Source organism: Haemorhous mexicanus, chromosome Z (genome assembly GCF_027477595.1).
Source record: "Haemorhous mexicanus isolate bHaeMex1 chromosome Z, bHaeMex1.pri, whole genome shotgun sequence".
Classification (NCBI taxonomy): Eukaryota; Metazoa; Chordata; class Aves; order Passeriformes; family Fringillidae; genus Haemorhous; species Haemorhous mexicanus.
In genome coordinates this window covers 69,210,213-69,232,909 of record NC_082381.1, presented here as the reverse complement: position 1 = coordinate 69,232,909, position 22,697 = coordinate 69,210,213, and the positions used below count along the sequence as shown (strand labels likewise).

The window sequence follows — 22,697 nt, the reverse complement described above, 5'->3', positions numbered from 1 at the left end:
AAAACCAGTATAATCAAAACCTAAAAATAAATATTATCAGAAGCATTTAAAAGGCTCTAATTCAGGTAATAGATTTTAAGTTCCAAGATATTAATTGTTTGCTGGGTTACTGTTGCAAATATCTTTGGAATAAGTAATTTTATTTAAAGCTTTAATTGGCAAATAACCTTTGTCAATTGGGTAAAACAAATTCACACTTAACTGTCTAGGAGCAAAGACAGTAGCTTCCTATAAGGATAGTTTCTGACACACATTTGTTTTGCTATACTGAAAACTGAACTTAAAACAGCTATACTCAAACCTGAAGAGCCTGTGTTCTCTGAGGATTTTTCCTGGATTTTTATGCCTTGGAAAAATTGCTGTAATTTTTAACTGAAATGAGTCATAGTTCTTCTAAGAATCTTGTTAACCTTCGAATTCTTGAAAGAATTGCAGTTCTAGAACAAAGAACTGTATCAGATAGCCATATGACCATTTTTACTATATGTACAGCTACACATTTTATAAAATAATATTTGAGAGTACTTTTTCCATTATAAAGTAACTTTTACCATTATAAAATATTTTTTTCCATAATAGAGTAACCTCATTTGATACAAGGGGAGAGCTAAATTATGGTATTTGTTCTATAAATGAGTGTAAAGAGAAAAATGAGACACCAGCATCTGTTTGATGTTAGTGTTTGTACCTTTTAAACTCCTGCAAGATTGTCCTTTTGAAATACAGAACAAAAAAACTGTATAATTTAGATTGTCAGATTATGTGCTTTTGTTGTAAACACAGAAAATTAAATGCTCTTTCTGGGAAAATGAGAGCAAAGTCATATTCTTTGTCAAGGGCGATGTCTGAGGTCCTTTCGTTTCAAAGTGTCATTGCTACCAAGGCAGTGATATTTTTTTTACACTATTTGATTTAAATTTTTGTTTGTACCACATTTAGGCACTCAGAAAGTCACCAGTCACTGGAAATCTACAACACCCAGAGACAAGGCAGGCATCATATTTTGGCATTAATTTATCAGATTCTGTGTTGATACGTTATCTTTGCAATCTCAGGAATGGCTTAGTGAGTAGATTTGGTGCCAGGAAGAACACAGGTTGAACTAGTGAAAGCAGGAATGTAGTGCAGACCGAGGGACAAGTTCATAATCTTCTTTCCAATGTTATCTGTCATTTATTTCCTTCCTCTTAGTTTGGGGGTCTTATGGTAATGGGTTTTATAAAAATCATAGAAGTAGGATTTCACTGGGTTTTATTATGGAATTGGTTTGGGCTTTTGACAAGATCTTTTTACAAAATGTTTTAAAGCACTTAATATGAATTGGTCTCTTCTGGCATTGAAAAAATAACTGTTCAAATTCAAAGTTTACATACAGTAATGTAAGGAGCAACATGAATGAAATGGGATTGAAGGCTGAAGAACTATTAAAAACTTAAATCATTTGTCCTAGTATTATACATCATTTGACCTAGTATTATAATGGTTTCTTATTTTTATTGTACAATTGTCCATCATTATGGAACAAGTGACTTGTTTGTTTTGGTTTGTTTTGGTTTCTTTGTTGTTTCAGGGGAGATTTTTTTGTTTGTTTTTTAATAAAATTATTTATGTATGCTTCTTTATTCCTGTCAAGATACAGTCTTTGGATGGATAATTAAACACTTAGTAATATCTGCTCAGTTCCTTCAGGGCTGTGATATGCTGACCCCAGCCAGCAGTGAAACACTCACCCACCCAGCCTCTTGCTTGCTCATCTCTCTTGCAAAGGCAGATAGGGCGTCCATTCTTGTGGGGGCAAATGGAAGGAGGGTGAGAACACTCATGGACCAAGATAGTGACAGTTTAATAGGCAAGGTAAAAACTCTGTGTGCAAGCAAAGCAAAAAGAGGAGTTTATTCACTCCTTTCTATCAGCAGTTAGATGTCCGACTGCTTCCTAGGAAGCACATGTAGTGGTTGCTTGCACAGAGAAATATAACCACAAACATTCACCCCTTCCTTCTCATCTCCCTGAGCATGACACTCTATGGTATGGGTCACCTGTCTTGACTCTATCAACTCCCAACTTTAAGCCCAGGGTCAGCCTGTTTGAAACAGGAAAGGAGGCATCCCAAGGAATGAAGCAATAGCCAAAACACAGGTGTGCTATCAGCACTGTTTTGGCCACAAATACAAAGCACAGACATATACCTATGCCATATATCTTTATACTATATATAAGGAAATTTTATTTCTGCATTTGGTTCATTTTTTGACACATCTTCTAGCTTTCCTGTGCATTTTCTTCCCAGCAGCCTCTCCAGTTCCTGAGTCTGTTTCATCACCACGTATCCACTAAATGATCACGGTTAAATGACTAAAGTTGACATTGATGGACTTAAGAACTAAGACTGCACTCAGGCTTAAGCAGGACAAAGCTCGCATCACTGAGTTTTTCTTTCAGGTTGTCTCCATCAGTTAAATTTTATTACTTTTGAAGGTTTGTCTGAGTACTAAAACTTCTTTTTTGCAACAGAATGTTAGGTGCTAGAAGATTTGAATTTGTCATGCATTCTAAGAATTTGTGCTGGTTGTACCCTTCACAAAGGCTTTATGTTACATCTTCTGCTTAAAGGCTTTAGCTTGTGTCCTTTAAGATCCAACACTAAGTGTTACCCTTGCATGGAGTGCATTGTGAAAGTCATAAAATGAAAAGTTTGTAGCTGAGCAAGTTTTGTTCTTTGTAAGATTGGCAGGCTTTTGAACAGTGTAAAAGTGAGCTTTGTTGCTCCAAACATGCCCTGTTTTTGCCTGAAGAACTGACATAAATAATACATCTAAAAATGCTCACAGTTTGTCAGCTACAAACTTACATTAAGGAGTCAACCAACCCAGCACAATCAAATTAAAGGGCATTGGTTTGATTTGTGTGCTTCACTTTATTGGGTCTTTTGTCCTTGCCTGTTACGTTTCCTCATTAGAAAATACTTTCTCTGTCCTACTAAACTAGGACATAGCATGCTGCCCACATTAAGGAGATTAAAATTATTAGCTAACATCAGAAAGTTTCTAAGACCTTGCTAGAGAGTCCTAGAAATTTTAGGGAGGCTGTTGGGTGAGGTCTGTCCTCTACCTCAGTCTCCTAAGATTATTTTTATAGTAATTCCATTTTTCCCCTCACTGTTACACTAGATGCAAAGTATGTAGTGTCTTTGCTTATGTCAGTATGGATAATTAAAAATGAAACAATCTTTACTTAATATGTTGATGGTAGTGGGCATCTCTTGGATTTTTCGGAAAAGGGATTGATATTCTAATATCAAACTATAGTACAGTACTTTGCCACAAAAATTAATTGCAGTTTATTTTACACCATGTAGAATAATATGTCTTGTATAACCTTTCCTGGAGGTTTTTTTTTTCCCCTTGTATATATTTTGAACTTTTCTTCACATGAAAACATTGTAAGCCGTGTGTTCTACTTTCTTTGTATTTCTACAAATTTACAAACTCCTTTATATCTTCTTGATGTCAGTCTTGCAAGTATTTTTAGGATGTCAGCAGTAAAATTTCTGAGATCCCTTGCATTTTGATGATTAATTATTGCATGTTGGCTGTCATAGCCAGATCCAAGTATTCATTATGTCATGTCTCTAAGTTGGGTCAAATATGTGAAGTATTAGGGTAGTGCATTCACATTAGTAAATCCCTGTATTTTGAGAATTTTAATGAATGTAGATAGCAGTTTATTGCATGAGCAGTTAAGCTTTTTAGATAATGTTTACTGGTGCTGAGCTAAATACAAAAGTATTCATTTTAGACGTGAGAAGATGACCATGCTTATGATGATGGTTATGAGAATTATTATGCTTATGCTTATGGCTTTTATGAATATGCTTATGGGTTTTATGATTATGCTTATGGGTTTTTTCTCGTCTACTTTTTGAAAAGTTTTAATCCTCAAACAAGAAGTTTGCCCTCATCTAAAGCAAATCATATTTGTAGTAACATTGTTGAAAGGTAAGTAGCAGCTACTTAAATTCAGTTTTCTGTTGGTGTGTTGCAACAATATTTGTAGTTGTATCCTAATTTTTTTAATCCAGGCAGAGAAATGTGAAATAGTAGATGTTCAGTTTGATTTTTCTGTTTCAGCATCCTGCAATTCCAAAGAAAAGCTTTACAGACTCTGATTTTTATTTTTTTTTTCTGGGAGGGTGGATTTTCATAATCGGTTTCAGAAAGACTTTGTGGGATACTTCATTAGAAGGAAAATCTGCGCTATTAAACTGTTGCAAAGAGAAAAGATTGAAATCTTCGGACATCATTATTTAGACCCCTCAAGGCTTTTGTAGGAAGGCTCATGAGAAAGGATGTCACCCTAAAATTTAAAATGGCCTATCTTCATAAATAACATCTGGGGAAAATCAAATAGGGTGCAATATCTTATACAACAAGGAAAATTTATGCCTTGCATAAAATAGAGTGACAGTGGTTCAATAGCTGTTCAGGGAAAGTAGTTTACTCTTCATGAGATGAAGTGTTTGCAGACATGTGTATGAAATTACTAATAATTACAGAAAGATGCATGCAAACAGAAATGTTCACTTGTACTATGAGATAAAAAGTTAGCAATAATTTCTGCTCTCTTTATCAGACAGAAAAGATAACAGCAGCTTAATTTAAGTATCTGGAAAGGGAATTTATTCAGGTACCAGAATACTGACAGCTGACCCCTTTGCATCCATCAACGTTTAGCACTTTCAGATTGTGGCATCTAACAGTCACATTTGAGGGAAATAAGCTTTTGCACAATTTGGATGACTTTGAATATAAAATACCAAGGAGAGAATGTATTGCTTATTGCTGACTGCTGCCAATACAGATCCACAGTTTACACTAATATTTCTGATAGACTTTCTGACAAAGTATCATAAAGATTAAGAGTTGAGGAGATGACAATTAACCAAACTGAACATCTTATTTGCTATTATTTGTCAGAAAAAAACAATATAGACAACAATTTGGCTGCACTTTATTACTGCAGGTCCTCCTGGATTATTTTCTTCCATAGCTCAGGATAAAATTTCAGTGTCAGTCTCCAAGTTTTGCATGAAAAGATGAAAAAAAAAGGGACATTTTTTTTACTATCGCTGCATGAGAACATCTGAAGCACTTTTGTATTTTGGTTGTTTATTGTTTTAATTGAGCATTGTAATGTCTACTACAGATGGATTCCAAATAGTAAGTTTTACTGAGTCAGATAATTATGTTATGAAAATGGAGATAAAAGTCTTGTTGTTGATGTCTCTCAGAGTCTTAACCTTAAATAATTTTTTACTTTTAAAAATGTTTTTTACAACTTTGAGAAAATCTCAAAGGGCAATACAGCTTCTGCAGGAAATCAAACAGATTTTTACTTCTTGTGAGTTTGTAGTAATGGAAAATCTAATGTAATTTTAATGATTTTTTTCCTAAGTAGAAACAGATACTTGTATATTTTGGTGATTTGTTTCTTTGCATTTTAAGGGAAAACTGTATATGAATTTTTCAAGTCATATTGAACTGCATAAGAAGTGAATTAAAATATTTGATTCTGATGAGTCTAGGATTATTCCATAGTCATCTTAGTAGATATAAAAAAAAGCAACAGTGATGCAATCTCTTTACCTTTACCTAAGTTTCTCATATATATTTTTTTTAAACTCTTTCCTTGTCTTAATTTTCCTTCAGATTGTTTAATGCTGCCCTCTACACACTGTTTAGTGATGGAGTCTATTTAAGTAATCAATATTTAAATTGATTTTTAAAAACTTAGCCATCACACTTTAAGTATGTGGCCTGATTGTTCTAAGAAAGATGATCACCCAGTTGCTCCAGCCAGATAAGGAAACTCTTTGAAAACTGGGACAGTCCTTTAATTGTCTAAATATGGCTTTAGGTTCCTAATTTTAGGACAACTTATTTTAAAGCAATTCATCTCACTAAGTGAATCTTTCTTTTAATGTGATATCTCACAAACTATACCTCAGTTGTGGAAACAGAGGATGCTTGCAGATTCATAACTCTTGATTTTGGGGTGAATGGTGAGCTCAATCTAAGGCACACAATGGTCACCCACCCCAGAAAGAAAGATATCACCTTCCACAGGTGTCCAAAAGAAGGTTCAGAGTTGGTTGTACCATAATGCACATCCCGGTGAATAAAAATAAAAGAAGAGTTAATTTATCTGGGTTGAATACCTCCTTTGGTCATAGTGATTATACGGCCTAACTCAATTCTCTTCTATCTGATGAATAAAAGGTAAGAATTTTGTGACTTCTACCCCAGTCTTTTGGAACTTCTTTCAACCCATGTTGGAAACATATTATTCTATTAATAAAATTTGAGTGATCATGTAACCACCACAGCTGATGACTGAAAGGATGGTAATGGCTACATAATAATACTGAGGAATTTGTTTAAAAATCATTTGAAGTCATTTTTGAAAAAGCTTGTTCTGAGAGTTCAGTTCAGCAAACTCATCTTTCTGTCCCAAATGCTAAGAAGTCTTCTGTAACTAGCAGCCAAAAACTGTGTAACTCTCATTATGTTGATCTTTTGCTAATTGCTAGCAGACAAATCTTTGTAGTTGCTGTAGACTTTTTGAGTATAAAGAACCTTAACTTGGAGCAGGCAAATGCCAGGAGTAGTAAGACTGGTACGAAACTAAAAATCTCTACATGTATCTTACTGTTTTGGAAAGCAGTATTCCACAAATGGGGTGACATTGAGTTATAAACCGTTTATAAGTGCTGTTTAGAACAGGAGCGAACCTTCACATCTGCCCAACACTCTTCCATGCTGCCTACTCCACTTTCTGCTGTACAGTGCTAGGGGAGAGACCTTTGTAAATGGTATGAGTTGGTATTCTTCAATAAGTGTCTGTTGTGTGCTGTTACTTCAGATTGTGTAATGCATCACTATAATTTGCCTTAAATTTATACTGAATGACCAAAAGCATTTCAAATGCCTTTCTTCCTGTACTATACTTATGCAAAGCTGCCAAAATGTAGCAGCACTGTTCAAGATACGCTTTTACAGACGTTTGGTTATGAGCATTTTCCCTAATAGTGTATACTTTCATGCAAATCCTAGAGAAAGAATTAAAAAATAAGTACTTGCCTGTTATTTCAGGGTGCAGATCTTTTTGCTAAAATTAAAAAAAAAAGAAAACAAAATCTGGTTTTACAGGTAAAAAATTAAAACTAAAGCCAAAATATTTTTTAATTCTTCATCTCACTTGTATGTAAGTTGACAGGACTATATCTTTTTACCAGAAACCAGAACAACTACAGGTTTATACTAGAGAGGAGTTGCACTCACTGTACCAGAGAGGGGGACTTCAGCTGTTGATAGCAACTGTTTTGCTCTAACTAGCAAAAACCAATAATTTGCTCACTTCTTTAGGACTCTAATTTGATCTTCCAGTTCCAGTATGTTTGTAAAACATACAACAACTTCTGTAAAAAAAAAAAAAAAAGTTAAAAAAAAGGTTTCTCTGCATGGAATTCACACCAGAACGGCCAACAGATCTTTTATCTATCATTGAGACATCATATCAAGGGTCTGTGAGATTCACAGAAGTTTCTGCAGGCCTCTGGGAATGAATTTTCCTTCTCTTTGTTTGAAATAGTGGTTGCAGTAAAAGATGAATAATTGTTAATATTTGCTTTATTCTTAGATCTAGTGACAATAATAGCTGTGCTTCAATGTTTATTTTTGGGGGAAAAGCTTCATTTACTACTAAATATAAAGCTGACATTGTCTTCTTTACATGCCTGTATAAACTATGTATGTGTTTTATGAAATGGAAAATAAAAACAAAGATAATTTGCACTAATTTCTGATATACTAGTTAAGGGTGATTATGAATATTAAGGTTTTTAGGATTATCATTTTATATTAATATCCTGTTTATATTATTGTGGTAAAAGAATTTTGAGTAATATTTATTCCAGTGGCCCATCTCTCAATTCTTCTTTATAACTGAATTATTTTAATAGAAGTAAAACCTTATTAATAAGTCTATAAAGTAGTTGCAGGGATCTTCAAGATATTTTCATAAAAGCTATGTTTACAGATGTTCCTTAAATATGATTCTTCTTAGAGAAATTTCCAAAAAGGTAATAATATGTAGAGCTGCCAGTTTAGATGTGTATTTCAAAAGCCTAAATGCTGGTACTCCTTAGAAGGAACTGCAGAGATTAACCAAATTGCATAACAAAAAATGCTTAAATAATTTCAAATCTGTCATAATAAGAAACTGAAGTATATTATATAAGATGCTTGGAAAGAAAAGGGATAAGTGCATAATACTTATGTACAATGTCTAGCACAAGATACATTCAGTTTTGTGTGGCTTGTTTCAACTTAATTAAAACAATATTAATCAGCAATAAATTAAAATAGTCATTATTCTTTTTTCTGTGAGGTATGGACACGAATGAAAAGAAAAGTTACTAGATAATTTTCTTCCCCTTTGTTTTTTTTTCCTGAGCTTTTTTTCCCACGTCAATAAAATAAGCCTTTGTCTCCTGACAAAGTAAAAATATTTCATTGAGACAAATTGGTTAACTTGCTATGTCTCAGGCAATTTATAATTCTTTTCTTTCTTAAAGTACTCTAGTATATGTGTCTCTCAGTAGTTGCCTTAGAAGCCTTGGTTTGCAATGCACTTAATCGCTCAAGATCATAGCATGCTTTGGGTTGGAATCTACTTTCCAACCCTTTTCCATGGACAGGGATGCCACTCACTAGACTGGATCACTTAGTACTCCATCCAGCCTGTACTTGTCCTTGATGAACAGCTCCAATGCCTAAGGCAACTTCTAAATGAGGCTGAATAAAAAAACAACCAACCAAACAAAAAAACCCAAACAACCTATCCACCCCACCCCCGCAAAAAAAACAAAAAACCAAAAACTCCAACAAAAATAACCACTGATAGCTTCTTAGACTAGAAAGAAATTCCTGTAGAAAAATAATGAACAAAATATATTTCAGTTGTCTCCCTTAGAGCAATTTATCAATCCCAAATGCAGCAGAGAAAATCTGAATGAGCCAGCAGTGCAGTGCCCAAGATTATCCTGGGTCCCTTAGGAAAATATTGCCACCAGGTCATGGAAGGTGATCCGGCCCCTTTACTTAGCCCTGCTGAGGCCTCACCTGGAATGCTGTATCCAGTTCTGGGCTCCTCAGGACAACAGAGACATGGGACTCCTGGAGTGGGTCCAGTAGAGGATTACAAAGAGCTAGAGCATCTCTCTTGCAAGGAAGGGTTAGGGAATTGGTCCTGTTCAGCCTCAAAGAGAAGACTGAGAGGGAGCCTTATCAATGTACACAGGTATCTGACAGTAGGGTGTCAAAAGGATGGATCCAGGCTCTTCTCAGAGGTGCTGAGTAATGGGTCAAGAGCCATGGCCCGGAACAGATGCACAAGAAGTTCCACCTGAACGTGAGGAAAAGCTTCTTCACTGTGCAGGGGAGCAAGCAGGTTGTCTGGAGAGGTTGTGAGTCTCCTTCACTGGAGACTCTCTAGAACTGTCTGGACACAATCCTACTCCCTGCTGGAGTATGGAAGTTGGTTGAAATGAAGCACTGTAGTCCCTCCCAACCTGACCTATCCTGCAGTTCTGTGATTCTGAATGGAGAACATGGCAATAGGTGGCTCCTCAGAGCTGCTTGGGCAGCTTGGCTCTGCTTTGAAGTTTTTGGCTTGCCTTTGAGCTTTTCTGAAATGTTGTATGGGGAGAAATTTAGAGTGCAGGGAATTTAGACTCAGTTATTGATTTGTAAAGATGTTTAAGCCATAGGCATAGATCTCTCTACTCTATTATGATTTTTATGCTTCAAGCTGAGTTTTGCCAAACACCCAAAAATATGTCCTTTTGTATTCATTATACCAGTCAACTGGAACAGTGTTCAAAGGCATACAAACCCTGGCATACCTCATGGCCTGATTTGGAAGAACTTCTGCTAGTATCGCTAGCAACATTTCTTGGTAGGGTTTTTCTGCATTTTAATACTGGATTTTTTTTTTTTCTGAGTTTACTTTTGAAATGCCATTAAAAATCACTGATTTATTCTACAGAAATAAGTCTAGTTAAATTCTGTTTGAAGCAAAAGAACACTTAAAAATTTTGTCATAACAACGACAGTCATTTCAGTCCCTGTACCTAATATACCTGTCAATTTTAAGACATTTTCAGGAAGCAATGTACTTGATATAAGAACCCTTGTGCCAGTTCTGTTTGCAATTGACTAAGAGGTTCTAAAGCTGTTGTGGAACAATGTAAAGCTACTGATATTTTTGTCCAGCAACAACCAAGGAGCATTTATTTCTTTTTGTTCTGTTTTTGCATAAAACAGTATCAATATTAATTCTTTCTCATTTTTTCAGATCTGACGTGTATGATTCCAATTCTGCTTTATAACTGAAGACTTAAAGTCTGGTTTAGAGCTACACATCATTCTAGAGGCAGTTTACTTTGCAAGATAATCATGTGAAATATAATAACTGATTTTCCCTCCATCATCATTCCTTTCAACTATGGGCATTTTTGAGTTAACAAAGCATTCTGAATAGGTCATTTTAAAATGAATGGTTTTGCAGGTTGTTTTTTTCTTCCTAATGGGGCATCTTTGTCAAACGACATATGTGCCTTATTTGGTTTTGCCACTGTTTTAATCATACTTCCAGGTTTTACTCTGAACTTCCTTTTACTGATAACATTAATACAAAATCTTTTCTTGTGTGTATGACCACTTGGTCTAGGTCTTTCACATGATTACACGTAAACCATACATTAGATATCATGTTGCATTAGATATTCAGTGATGTATGTATTCTTTCTGAATGTGAAACTGAATCAACTACTTTCCTGTAGTCCAGTAGCAGTGACTTCTCACAAGCTCCAATACCCATATTTTCCCTTCTCAACCACTCTTCTATTAGACTCCTTGTTACTTAACACGCTTTATAGGCTTCTCAAGCAGAAGCCTATAAAACTTCTCTCTTTTCTTTTGTTAATATCCCTCAGATGTCCCACTATAGATGTCCCCCTGTATAGGGGTTACTGTCAAAGCTGTATTAGCAGTTCCCAATCAATGTGGGAAGATGAAAGGCTCTTACCTTTCCTTCATTTCTTAGGAGTAAAAGTTTTGATTTCAAGCCTTTTGTGTTATTATTTGACTACCTTTCATTGTCCTTGATGTTTGCATGTACTTTCTCAATTTTGTTCATACTATAATCCTGTAAGAAAACCAACGTGGTTTATGCTTGTAAAGTTTTCATACACTAAAGCCCTGGCTCTAGTAATATAAATAGGCACCACTTAATTGCAAACCAAAAAAGAAAAGACTTTTTAAATTTTTGTTTAAAAAATTAGCTTCTTGCATAAGGAAGTTGCCCTGGTTTTAGCTTTGCAGTACTGAATAATGCCATGTGCCTACATAGATCTTTCAAAAAGGGGCACAGAGCTGTAGAGAAGACATCTCTTCCACTAAGAAAATGACTCCTAACTAGATCTTGTTTGTGCATTAGAATAATTTTGTTGTTTCTAGTTGCAATTGTTTCTGAGATACCGCTGTCCGTGCATCTTACCATGATTACAAACTTGTCTCAGAATCAGCTGTTACCTGCGAGTCTTCAACAGTTTTGCTTCTAGCTCTCTTAGCTACTTAATTGCTATTTGAAAGACATTTAACTTGCAGTCAGCTCCTCTGGACACAAGGTATATTTTCTTTCCAAACAATTCTCATCAAAACCAGTTAGCAAAAATTTTCTAACCCTTGTGTTTTGTTTTTGTGCTAGATTTTAATTATGTTTTTGACATTACATAGGATCATAGAGTCATTTAGGTTGGAAAAGACCTTTAAGATCATCAAGTTCAAACACTTAACTCAGCCCTGCCAAGCCCGTGTGGCAGTGTTGGAGGGGACTTTCACAATGTATTAGTGTTTTAGGTGGCATGGCTAAGCTCTTCAAGGATTATTTTGTTCTACCTCATGTCATTCCTGGGGTCAGAGAAAGAGTCTCTTCCAAAGAGAAGGGCTTCCTTCTAGTTGAGTAAGCATGGTGCAGGTTCTGAGCTGGAGGGAGTGGTTGGATAATATTGATTCCAAGCTGGAGGGGGCAGTCAGGTGGCGCTGGTTCTGAGCCAGAGGGAGCAGTGGGGAATTTATGTCAGGAGTTTCCACAGTGAGCAAGGACTGTGTTTTTTCTTATTCTCTCTGCCTTTAATAATGTTGCTCTTAGTTTTCATATTCTTATTGCCATTCTCAGTTTTTGTTCTTATCGTAGTCTGTGATCTTCACCTTTTGTGCCTTCAATTCTCCTCTCCAGCCCTCCAGAGAAGGGAGGAGGAATGAGTTGATTGGCACATGGTTTGGAGAATCTCAGTGAGAGCACTAAATTGAAGAGTACCATTCCTAAATCATGACAGCCAAAAACCCAGGGTGCCATTATTACCAGATCTTCAGATTACTTGGAAAGGTTTAGTCATCTTACAGGAGCAAAGCCAGAACATGGCAATGCACACAAGTTGTTACATTCATATGGGATGAGCACCATTTGGAAAGTCCAGCTATGTCTTCCTGCAAATATGGAAATTTGGAGCACATGTGCTGATGATAGGAGTTCCTAGACTTTCTAATCTAAGGTTTATATTGTGCTTTGTAGTAATAAAGTTGTGGCTTGTTTTGAACTCATTCTTGCTGGAACATGGCCTTTACAAATTAATTTTCAAAGGTAGAACAATGCACAGTTTATTTTTAGAGATTTTTATTTTGTTTTGCCTTTCTTGGCAAAGTAAAGGTATTTTCACACCTGAAGGATGGGACATCATCCAGAGGAGCATGGACAAAAAAAAGTGGGTGTACAGGAATCTCTTGAGGGTTTAATAAGATCAAGTGAAATGTGCACTAATTGGAGCAAGTCCTGATATCAGTACTGAGAGACACGAAGGAATCAAGAGCAGCCCTGCCCAGAAGGACTTTACAGGTGCTGCTGGCTGAGAGGCTGGACATCCCCCAGCCATGGGCACTCACAGCACAAAGCCACACGTGTCCTGGGCTGCATCCAGAGCAGTGTGGGCAGCAGGGCTGGAGAGGGGATTCTGCCCCTCTGCTCTGCTCTGCTGAGACCCCACCTGCAGTGCTGCATCAGCTCTGGGGTCCCAGCACAGAAAGGACATGTATCTGCTGGAGCAGATTCCGATGAGGGCCAGAAAAATAATTAGAGGAATGGAGCATCTCTCTTATGAGGAAAGACTGAGTATTTGGTTTGTTCAAAGTTTGTTTTTGTTTGTTGAGTATTTGGTTGGAAAAGGGAAGGCTTAAGGGTGACATAATTGTGGCCATTCAGTGCCTCAAGGGAGCCTACAAGAAAGATGGAGAGAGACTATTTACAAGCACATGTAGTGATAGAACGAGGAGGCATAACTTCAGTCTGCAATAGGGTAAGTTTAGAATTGATATTAGGTAAAAAAATTTTATTGTGAGGGTGGTGAGGTACTGGAACAGTTTGACCAGAGAAGTTATGGATGCACCATTATTGGAAATATTCAAGGCCAGGTTGGATGGAACTCTGATCAGCCTGGTCTAGAGAAAGGTGTCCTGCACATGGCAGGAGGGTAGGAACTAGATGATCTCTAATGTCCCGTTCAAGCCACACCATTCTATGTTTCTACATTTTTGTAATGAAGATACATATAAACTGCAACAATTAATTTTAAAAGAAGAAATGTGATCATAATACAGTTTTACTCAGCCTTTTTGGTTTTGTTACTTCCTTCTTTTACTGCCTTGTGATTTTTCGTCTTTCCCACAGAGGACTTTTGCAGACATTCCTGTTTTATGTTTCATCTTTTTAAAAGTAACCTGTATTAAATTTAAGAATATCACGTGTACTCTCTTCTTAACCATTACTGAAAATGATCCTGCGGACAATTGGTTTTTCAAAAATAGTTATGAGCTGAATGTGAAAATGTGTTCTCTTTTTCTTCTTGCAGCTTGCAAATGATAACCTGCATACAGATGATGAGCATGAACTCAGAGAAGATAAAGAAAGCTATCTCTGTGCTGTGTGTCTGGATGTTTATTTCAACCCTTATATGTGCTATCCATGCCACCATATATTTTGTGAACCTTGCTTAAGGATGCTTGCCAAAGACAATCCAGCCAGCACTCCATGTCCACTGTGTCGCACTACAATTGCCAGAGTCTTTTTCCAAACAGGTATAGAAATGAAAGTTTTTACACATAAAAAATATTTGTACTTTTCCTTCTTGTATTCATTCAGAGCAAATTTTGGTAATGTTAGTCCAAGGAGATTTTCTTTCCATTTAACCCATCCTAAGAACATTCCATGCAAGTTCTCTTCAATGTCAAGAAGCTATTTGGGATGAGTGCTTTTGAACTTTTTATTTTAGAAATGAGATTCTGATTATTTTCTTTTCTGGTAGAATTCTGGTAGATTTCTTTTGTTTCTTCTTCCTGAATAATAACAAGCTCCAAACAAAATAAACATTTCTCAAACTAGCCTTCTGGAAAAGTATTTTCAAAATTGCTCACTTCATGGCACACACAAAAAAATGCTCTTTTCATTTATGATATTAAATTTGGACACAAGTGAAAATAAAGGCTGGCAGAACCCTTGATAATCTTCTTAAATTCTGCTGTCCTAGCCTCTTATACCCTCACCTCTAGTGTTTCTTACTCTTAACAGTAGGAAAATATGGTGGGTAGGGCATGTTTGGTGTCAGATTGGGTATAGAAATAGAAGAGGGTAAGTAGTTCTGCAGATAGAATATCTGAAACAGCATGAGTCAGTCTTTTAAGTCCAAAGCTTATATGGTAGATTCAAGTACCATTGATAAAATTGCACTATGGTATCTGGAGTTAGGTCATTTACAGCACTTAAAACTGTGTATAGACAGTTCACAAAGTAATGGAAATGACTCAGCCATGCAGGAGTGTTTGTTTCATTTTAGGTGCTACAGAGATCTTGCAGAGATCCTCTTTAAGCTGTTGTGAGTGCTGTGATGATGACAGGTTAGGGATGCAGACTGAAGTATGGTTTCACATTGATCAGCAGAGCTGCCCACCTTCTGTTTCTGGTTGTCCACAGACTCTGCTTTTGTACAGGCCTAACTTTGTATGATTTGGTGGCAGGTCAGTTTGAGGAACTGACTGGGATAAAGAAAAACTCATTTGGGTGGGAAGGAAACATTTTTCAGGTGAACCTATTGCCCCAAGATGATTCACTGAGCAGCTGCTGGTTGCCAGGGATAGAGACTGACTATCCCTGCACTGATGCACTGCAGCAGAGAAAATGGGCGGAAAGCTGCAGCCTGAGCACTCTCAACCCCCTGCCTGTCTGCTGTATAGAGATTTCAAGCTGTTCTCATTTCATTTCCCTAATGTTTGATGCTCTCTTCAATTTGATGTACAGATGAAGTGTGTTTCACTGATAGAGAGTTAGGTTTTTCTAGGGCTATTTAAATTTTTAAAAAACCTATTTAGCAGATTTGCTGCAGAAAATTACCACTGGGAGAGCACAAAAGGAGAATAAAGATGCATCCTAAAATATATTTGCAAAATTTTTCAACATGTTACAGTTGTCTAAGAGAAATATTACAAGGATTATTTGTATCCTTTAAGTACCCAACATACAATGTGTGAAAATGCCTGGTGGGAGGGAATAAAGAAGAAGGAGCCAGATTCTTCTGAGTGGTGCTCACTGCCAGCGCAAGAGCCATTCAGCACGAATTCAAACGCATGAGATCCCATCTAAACACAAGAAAGAGCTTTTTTTCGTGTGAGGATATCAAGCAGTCTGGTCAGAGAGGCTGTGAAACACCCATCAAAACCAAGCTGGACATGGTTCTGGGCACCTGTGCAGCTGATCTTGCTTTAGCAGGTTGGACTGGCTGTTCTCAAGACATCCCATTCAACCTTATGCACTCTTAAAATATTAAATAGGTATGTAGCTTTTTTGAGGAAAAGGATTTATGTGCCTAAGGAGGAAATATGGTGTCATAGATTTGTAAATAGAGTCTACTATAAATAGTGCACCATAACAGTATATAATATGTTTTGTATTAACTACTTCAGATGAGACAAATCTGCAGCTATTTGTAAATTGCCCTTCAATATATAGCAATATGTGCTTGACTTAGCAATATATTTAAAAATAGGTACAGTAATTTAGCTTTGTTTTATTATATATAAGAAGAAAAATATTTTGCAATTTTCCAGTGCATAACATACTGAACAACTTTTAAATTAACTAAGGGGTATTGATGATGATATTGTATCCTTAGAGAAATTAGTAAAATCAGCACATTAAGAAGATGAATGGCGCCAGAGCAATGTAAAGCATAGTATTTTTTTTTTTCCACTCAGAAGAGTTATTATGCCTTTAAAAACTTATGCTAAAGTCACTGCTGCTATAGGTTTGTGCAGGCAGCAAAGCAAAGTTGCTTGTAGTCTTTACATACTTCTCTTATGCTACAGCTGGGATGTCTTAGAAGCCAGTAAGACTTGTCACCACTGCCTTTTCTGAAACCTCTGCCTTACTGAAAACTCTGGTGAGGAATTAGATGCTTCACCAGAGGTTTCAGTATTGAAATTTGAATAAAATTGAAAGAACTGTGTTGATTTCTGTGGTCTGTAGCAGGAAAATAAAATGTTCTATGTCTGTGCTGTGAGAGACAAGCAGAGTCTCATCAGAAGCCTGAATCTGAATAGTACTTAATCCAAATATGTTCAGTAGCATATAAAGCTCTTTCACAAAAATTTCAAAAACACTAGTGAAAAATACACAGTTTGTTCATTTCACATTTTGGAGAGAAAAAGGCCCTTTTTCCTTCAGTGACAGCAGTTTATATGTGCAGTAGCTCTATTTTCACATAACGAGATAGAGGATTTGAAGATTCTGTGCTCTTCAGGTATTGTGTAGCTTCATTCCACCCGCATTGTGACATGGTGAAATAAAGGATAATTTTTAGAATCAGACTAGCATGGGATTTTTAACTTCGAATCTGTTAATGTCTTCTTCTTACACAGAAAAAGCTACTGGAAGCAAAGGAATTTTTCTTTTTTTTGGAGCCTGATCCAAAAGCTTAGCTTTCTTAAATTTGCCAGAGGAAAAGATTTTGTCCTTTCATAAAATATTTATTATTAGAAAAGTATGTTCCATTACACTGGACCACATGAAGTAATAAAACACAAGCCTTCTCAAAAAACCTGTGAATGTCTTTTCTTACTTTGAAGGTACAGAAAGAATTATGATACCAGTTACTATTAATATTTATCTGGAGCCATTTTGATTTGGAAACACAAATAGATGAGCAGTTGAGGGGGCTGAAGTTTTTCCTGTCAACTACTAGCTTAGCAACCCTGTTTGTTATGAGTAGATCAATTCTATGGTAGGAAAATATTGTTGGTTTTAGTTTTCCATTGCATTGCTACGAATAGATTAGTTTGGCAGTTTTAAGTTGCAATCATGTAGGTATTTCCCCAAATTATACCCTGAGAAGATGTTGATTTTTTGAGATTAGTACATAATGCCAACTCCTCCAATGTGTCATGAATCATCCTACAAATGTTTTCTTTAAAACTTATAAAATAATTAATTAACAGGATTAACTTCCTGTTAATCCAAAATATTTTTTAAAATCTCAAAAAAATTTCAGGCTATTCCTCTTCCTTTGCATTACTGACTATTACTAAATGGTGATGTTTAACAAAAAGCTGAGAATTAATACCACAGTCATTGTTATGGATATAATTTTTATTCATAGAGATCATCATAGTTTTAAGTTAAAGTCATAAGTTAAAGTCATAAGGTAAATAGCTTGATTTCTTAAATAAATAATTTTGCCAGAAATTATCATTGTGACATCATCTTTTGTAATTTTTTTTTCCAAAGAAGCAGAATGTTTACTACTTACTATTGGTGTGTAAGGAAATGGTTGGGTAAATGGTATTTAAAAAATAGGTGTTATAATCAGGAGAAGGATTACACAGTAGATATGGCATTTTTATTTGTATAAATTTATGCAAAATATTATGCTAATTATTATTATGCTTTATTTAGAGCATTGATGTATGTATTCTTTCCCCTTAATTATTGTAGATCTGAATAACTCTACCAGATCTTTTTTCCCTATGGAGTATTTGAATCTAAAGGAAAATTTTCAAAAATCCAATTCTGCTAAATGGCCTCTACCAAGCTGCAAGAAAGCATTCAGAGTTTTTGAAGGTAAGGTTTTTAATTTTTGCCTAAACGTCATTCAGTCTCAAGTGTAATATTTGAAAATAAGACTCTTGATTAATACATGCCATTGGCAAACAGACGGATGACTCTTAAAGTAGAGATTAGTTTAATTCTCATGGGTGATTCATACACAGTGCTCTGAATCTAAAGATAAATTGCAAACTGTAAAAAGACAATTGTGTATGTAGCTTTCAATTTGTTTTTGAATCCATAATTCTGTGCACATTATCAGTATAATTTTATGTAGCTTCCTCCTTAGAAAAATTTCTGTCTACATAGTGGAATAAAGAAAATTTCTCTAGGAGAAAAGGAGAAAAGTTGCTAGTTCTGAGTGTGGTCAATAAAGACCTCTCAAAAAAAAAAAAAAAATCAAAAGAGTCAGTCTTTTATGAAAGATGTCAAATAAAAAGTTTTGAATAATATATAATATTCCATAAAAAATGCATACGAAATAGAGTAATGAGTATGGGTGTTTTCATTTCATTTTCTCTTTATTGTATGACGAAAACTTAGTCCTCTTGTTGCTACTTTAACACAAAACATTTTCATGATTAACTGATCATGAACTGAACAAATTTTAAGTTAGACCACCTAATGTAGGATTCAGTTTACCCATGTTTCCCTGCCCTCAGTCTAATGGTCTTTCTTCACCAGCCCTCATGTACATTTACTTTTATAGTTACTTGTATATACTTTTCATAGTGCTGAGTCTAGCTAGCAGATATACTTTTCCTGTTTGTAAGAGCAGATGGCTTCTAAAAGTATGTGGAAAAAATAAAACAGGACTTGCATTTTATATTCCTTTTATAAATCTACCCAGGCCTTTGTAAAGGTGAAATTTGATAAATTCTGGAACTCCACTTATAAAATCATGTCAAGTAACATCACAATTTAATACTGAAAATATCAAGAAATGTTCCTGGCTATCAAAAATAGCAGACTTGAGAAATTTGAGGATTGGTAGATTATCTTTGGTATTACTCAGAGAAGAAACTGTTGTCAGGACAAACTAGGATGATTGTTTTCTCTAACGGGAGTTAATATAGTATGGGTGTTAATGCTGGACTTATTGGTTTATTTTAATATATTTAATGCATGTGACATAGTTCCTTTATGTTTTATACATATTATACAAATAATATGTATAAAATTATAATTTTATATATTAAAATTATAAAATAATATTATAATATTATACAGTCTTATACAAATTATGTTTCATAAATACCTCACAATGCTAAGCATTGTACAAAGCATAAATTAGTAGAAATAAAAGAAAGATCTGGAGACATCATACCATTTCAGTATTATGCCACCTGAAATTTTGCCAAAGGTAATTCTGAATGTGTCTCCAAAGTGTAGCCTAAAAGTCCCACACTAAATGGGAACATGGTTAGATCTAGTTAATAAGACACACAAACCACAAAGCTGCCTGAAACTGTCTTTGCATTCCTAAATAAAAAGATTGCTGCCATGTCTCTCTTCTGACTTTCTATTTCAATAAAAACTACTGCAGGTTTGTGTGTTTTCAAAATGCAAATATATAGTATTTTCTTCCTGGACTGTTTATTTGGGCTTATATCTAAATTGTCCTAGGCAACACCTAAAGTTCCTTATCTGGTTTCCATAACTGGTTTTGTTCTCTGGCTCAGTACACTGCTAGAACTTAACAGGCATAAAATGCTGAGAATAGTGGCAGCAAACATCTTCTGACACCGTATTAGATTCCATTGCAAAGGGAAACCCTGATACCACTGAGATATGAAGGGATAAAGAGGGTACTTAGATTAATTTTCTTTTAAGCAAGAACCTAATAGCCTAATAAGATGTTAATTTCAGAAGTCAAATATAAAGAATGGGAAGAGGAACAGAGTGGGTACATGAGTGGAGTGACTGGAGTGAAAAGGGATATGATTACAGTGCTTAGAAAGCAATGAAATCCTGCAAATTTGAACATGAAAATAACCACCTCTATATAGGAGTGCACTGTCAGATACTGCAGTACAATATTGCATTGGCAAAGAAAAAATTCTGTAGCCATGTTAGAAATGCATATGTTCTTTCACCTTCATATCCAGCAGGTCCAGTGTTCACGGTGTATGTGGAAGCTCTTTCTGTATGATACCAGGTTTCATCGTGACAAAACCTCTTCCACAATATAATCTTAATACCACAGATATAAAAGTAGTAAACCTTAGCCAGTAAATCACTCATTAGAGATGCTAGATAAAATCAGACCTCAGAACTAGTTTGGGACATAAGGAGAGAAAAATTGCTCTTAGGAAGTTTATATACAAAATTTATCAGGTTAACTATTTTGACTTAATGAACATTGCAGAACTGCTAGATAAATCAAGCACTTCTTTTTCCTTACTTTTTTTTTCTGAACTGATTCACTAAGCCAAATATATTTGGTAATCTACATGTGAGTCTTCTTTCATATGAGATTTTCCATGAGGAATGTAGAATTATCTTTAATAGTACAAACAACCATAGCTTTTCAGTTCTTATTCAAAAAGAAAGAAACCTAAGCACTGTATCACTTCTGGGCTTTACACTGATGAAAGTTGCTCCAGATTAGTTTGCCCTTGTATTGCGCTGTATTTTTTTCTGATAAAATAGTCAACAGGATTCCCACTTGTTTCATAAACATTGCTTGTGGTATTGCTGTCTATGTGGTGTTTGGTCAAGGATAAGTTAGTGATAAAATGGAAATGCTGTTCATGAAGGAAAACAATTCTTCTTTTCCCGTTCAGATTTTTAATACATGGAAAAGTTAACCAGCTAATTTTAAATATTTCCCTAAAATATCTTCTGTTTCATAGGAGATAAACAAAGATATTAGTTATTCTTTTCAGTACTGGCAACTTTAAAAATTGTAATTCCACAATAGAAATAACATCTCAATTAATGGTTTCCTTAAATAGATTTTAAACCAGATAAATAGTGTAGTTTGAACAGAAAAGTTAAATAGCAAACACACTCAACTGGATCCTCTTATCATATATAATAATTGAATAACTTAAGTGTGGCCTTTGTATGCCATTAAAGTGGAATTACATTCTGTAAGAGCTGTACAGTCACAGGAAGTTCACCAACTAAGGGTAGGTCTCCAACAGCAATTTGATACAGAATAATTTAAATTGCAAATATGATACTTAATTTGACAGTGATTTTGATGCAATCAAGTGCAAAAATTAAAAATGACTGAGACATTTGGTTCACTGTGCCTAAAAGTGCTATTTCTAAAGCTTTTGCATAAATCTGAGATAAAAATACATTGTAGAGATAAAGGATAAAGTAGTCAGGATAATGATGATAGCATTGTAGATAGATGCTGGTGGCCTGCACGTAGAGTAAGGTTGTAGAGATGGCTCAAGAAAAGTAAAAGTAGGCGTTCAGAACAGCTGAAGGGGATTATGAAACCTCTGAGTTACAGCCCTTGGTTAATATTTGGAATCATAATTTTTCCTAGGCTAATAGGAATCCCCTCCAACAGTTCCTGTTGCTGATGTTTTTATTTAAAACATGGAAATTAAATTGAAAGTCTAGTTAAATATAGAATGTTTATTTCTATCTTCTATCTTTTCAAATGTTTAATCTCGAAAACATTCCTCCGGTGTTGCAGACTATGAAATCTGTGCAGATTCTTTCCTGATCTCATCTCTTTAGGTACTTAATAAAAATATTGATTTCTGCATCAGGATTGCAATAGAGTGTTTTCCAAGCCTTCTAAAACCTGATGGAAATTACCATCACTTCAGTAGGTCACATCTGCCATGTCCTTTTATGTAATCATTCTCTAGAGAAAATGGTGAACAATTTCCTTTAGAGAAAACTTTTAATAATGCCATTCGGTACATTTCATTATATCTCTGTCTTTAAAATGGGGGTACAATACTAAAATTTACTTTCTTGATTCAAGATTCTTGTTATCGTGATTTCAGTTTGATAGGCAACAAAGGCAGGATGTTAGAAAAAGAAAATTTACGAGTTTTAAATTAATGCTTCCTTGTTTAAAAGAACCAAATGAAGTAATACTGATTTTCAAGTTCAGATACTGTGATCTACTGAGAATAAAATGTCAGTCCTGGACTTTGACACTGGGTGAACTTGGGACAGACCGACGTAATGTCAGCATCTCCCCAGAGTGTCACACCAACTGCTCCAGGTAGCCAGCTTATTACAGTTTATTCTGCCTGGAGCAGAAATTACCTAAGATTTCTGTAAGTTCCTACTTATGTATGAAGGGAACTATACAAATTCAATCCATACAAAAGTCAGTCCATAGGTTTGGATGGCTGTCCGAGCTCCTCGGGATAGTCTTCTTTTCAGTTGTAGCCAAGACGTTGCCCGATGTAATCTCTTCCAAGTGCTCTTCTGTGAATGTTCTGGACATT

The 22,697-nt window shown here is 35.3% G+C and overlaps 1 protein-coding gene across 2 annotated transcripts in view; it reads left to right on the top strand.

Moving 5' to 3' along the window:
* Positions 1-22,697, top strand: part of RNF180 (ring finger protein 180) — a 69,947-nt gene that overhangs the window by 30,923 nt on the left and 16,327 nt on the right. For both annotated transcript variants that reach the window (XM_059874201.1, XM_059874200.1), the window contains 2 exons: positions 14,027-14,252; positions 18,157-18,282. In XM_059874201.1, coding sequence (XP_059730184.1) covers positions 14,027-14,252; positions 18,157-18,282 — 352 coding nt within the window. The remainder of the gene's footprint in view (positions 1-14,026; positions 14,253-18,156; positions 18,283-22,697) is intronic.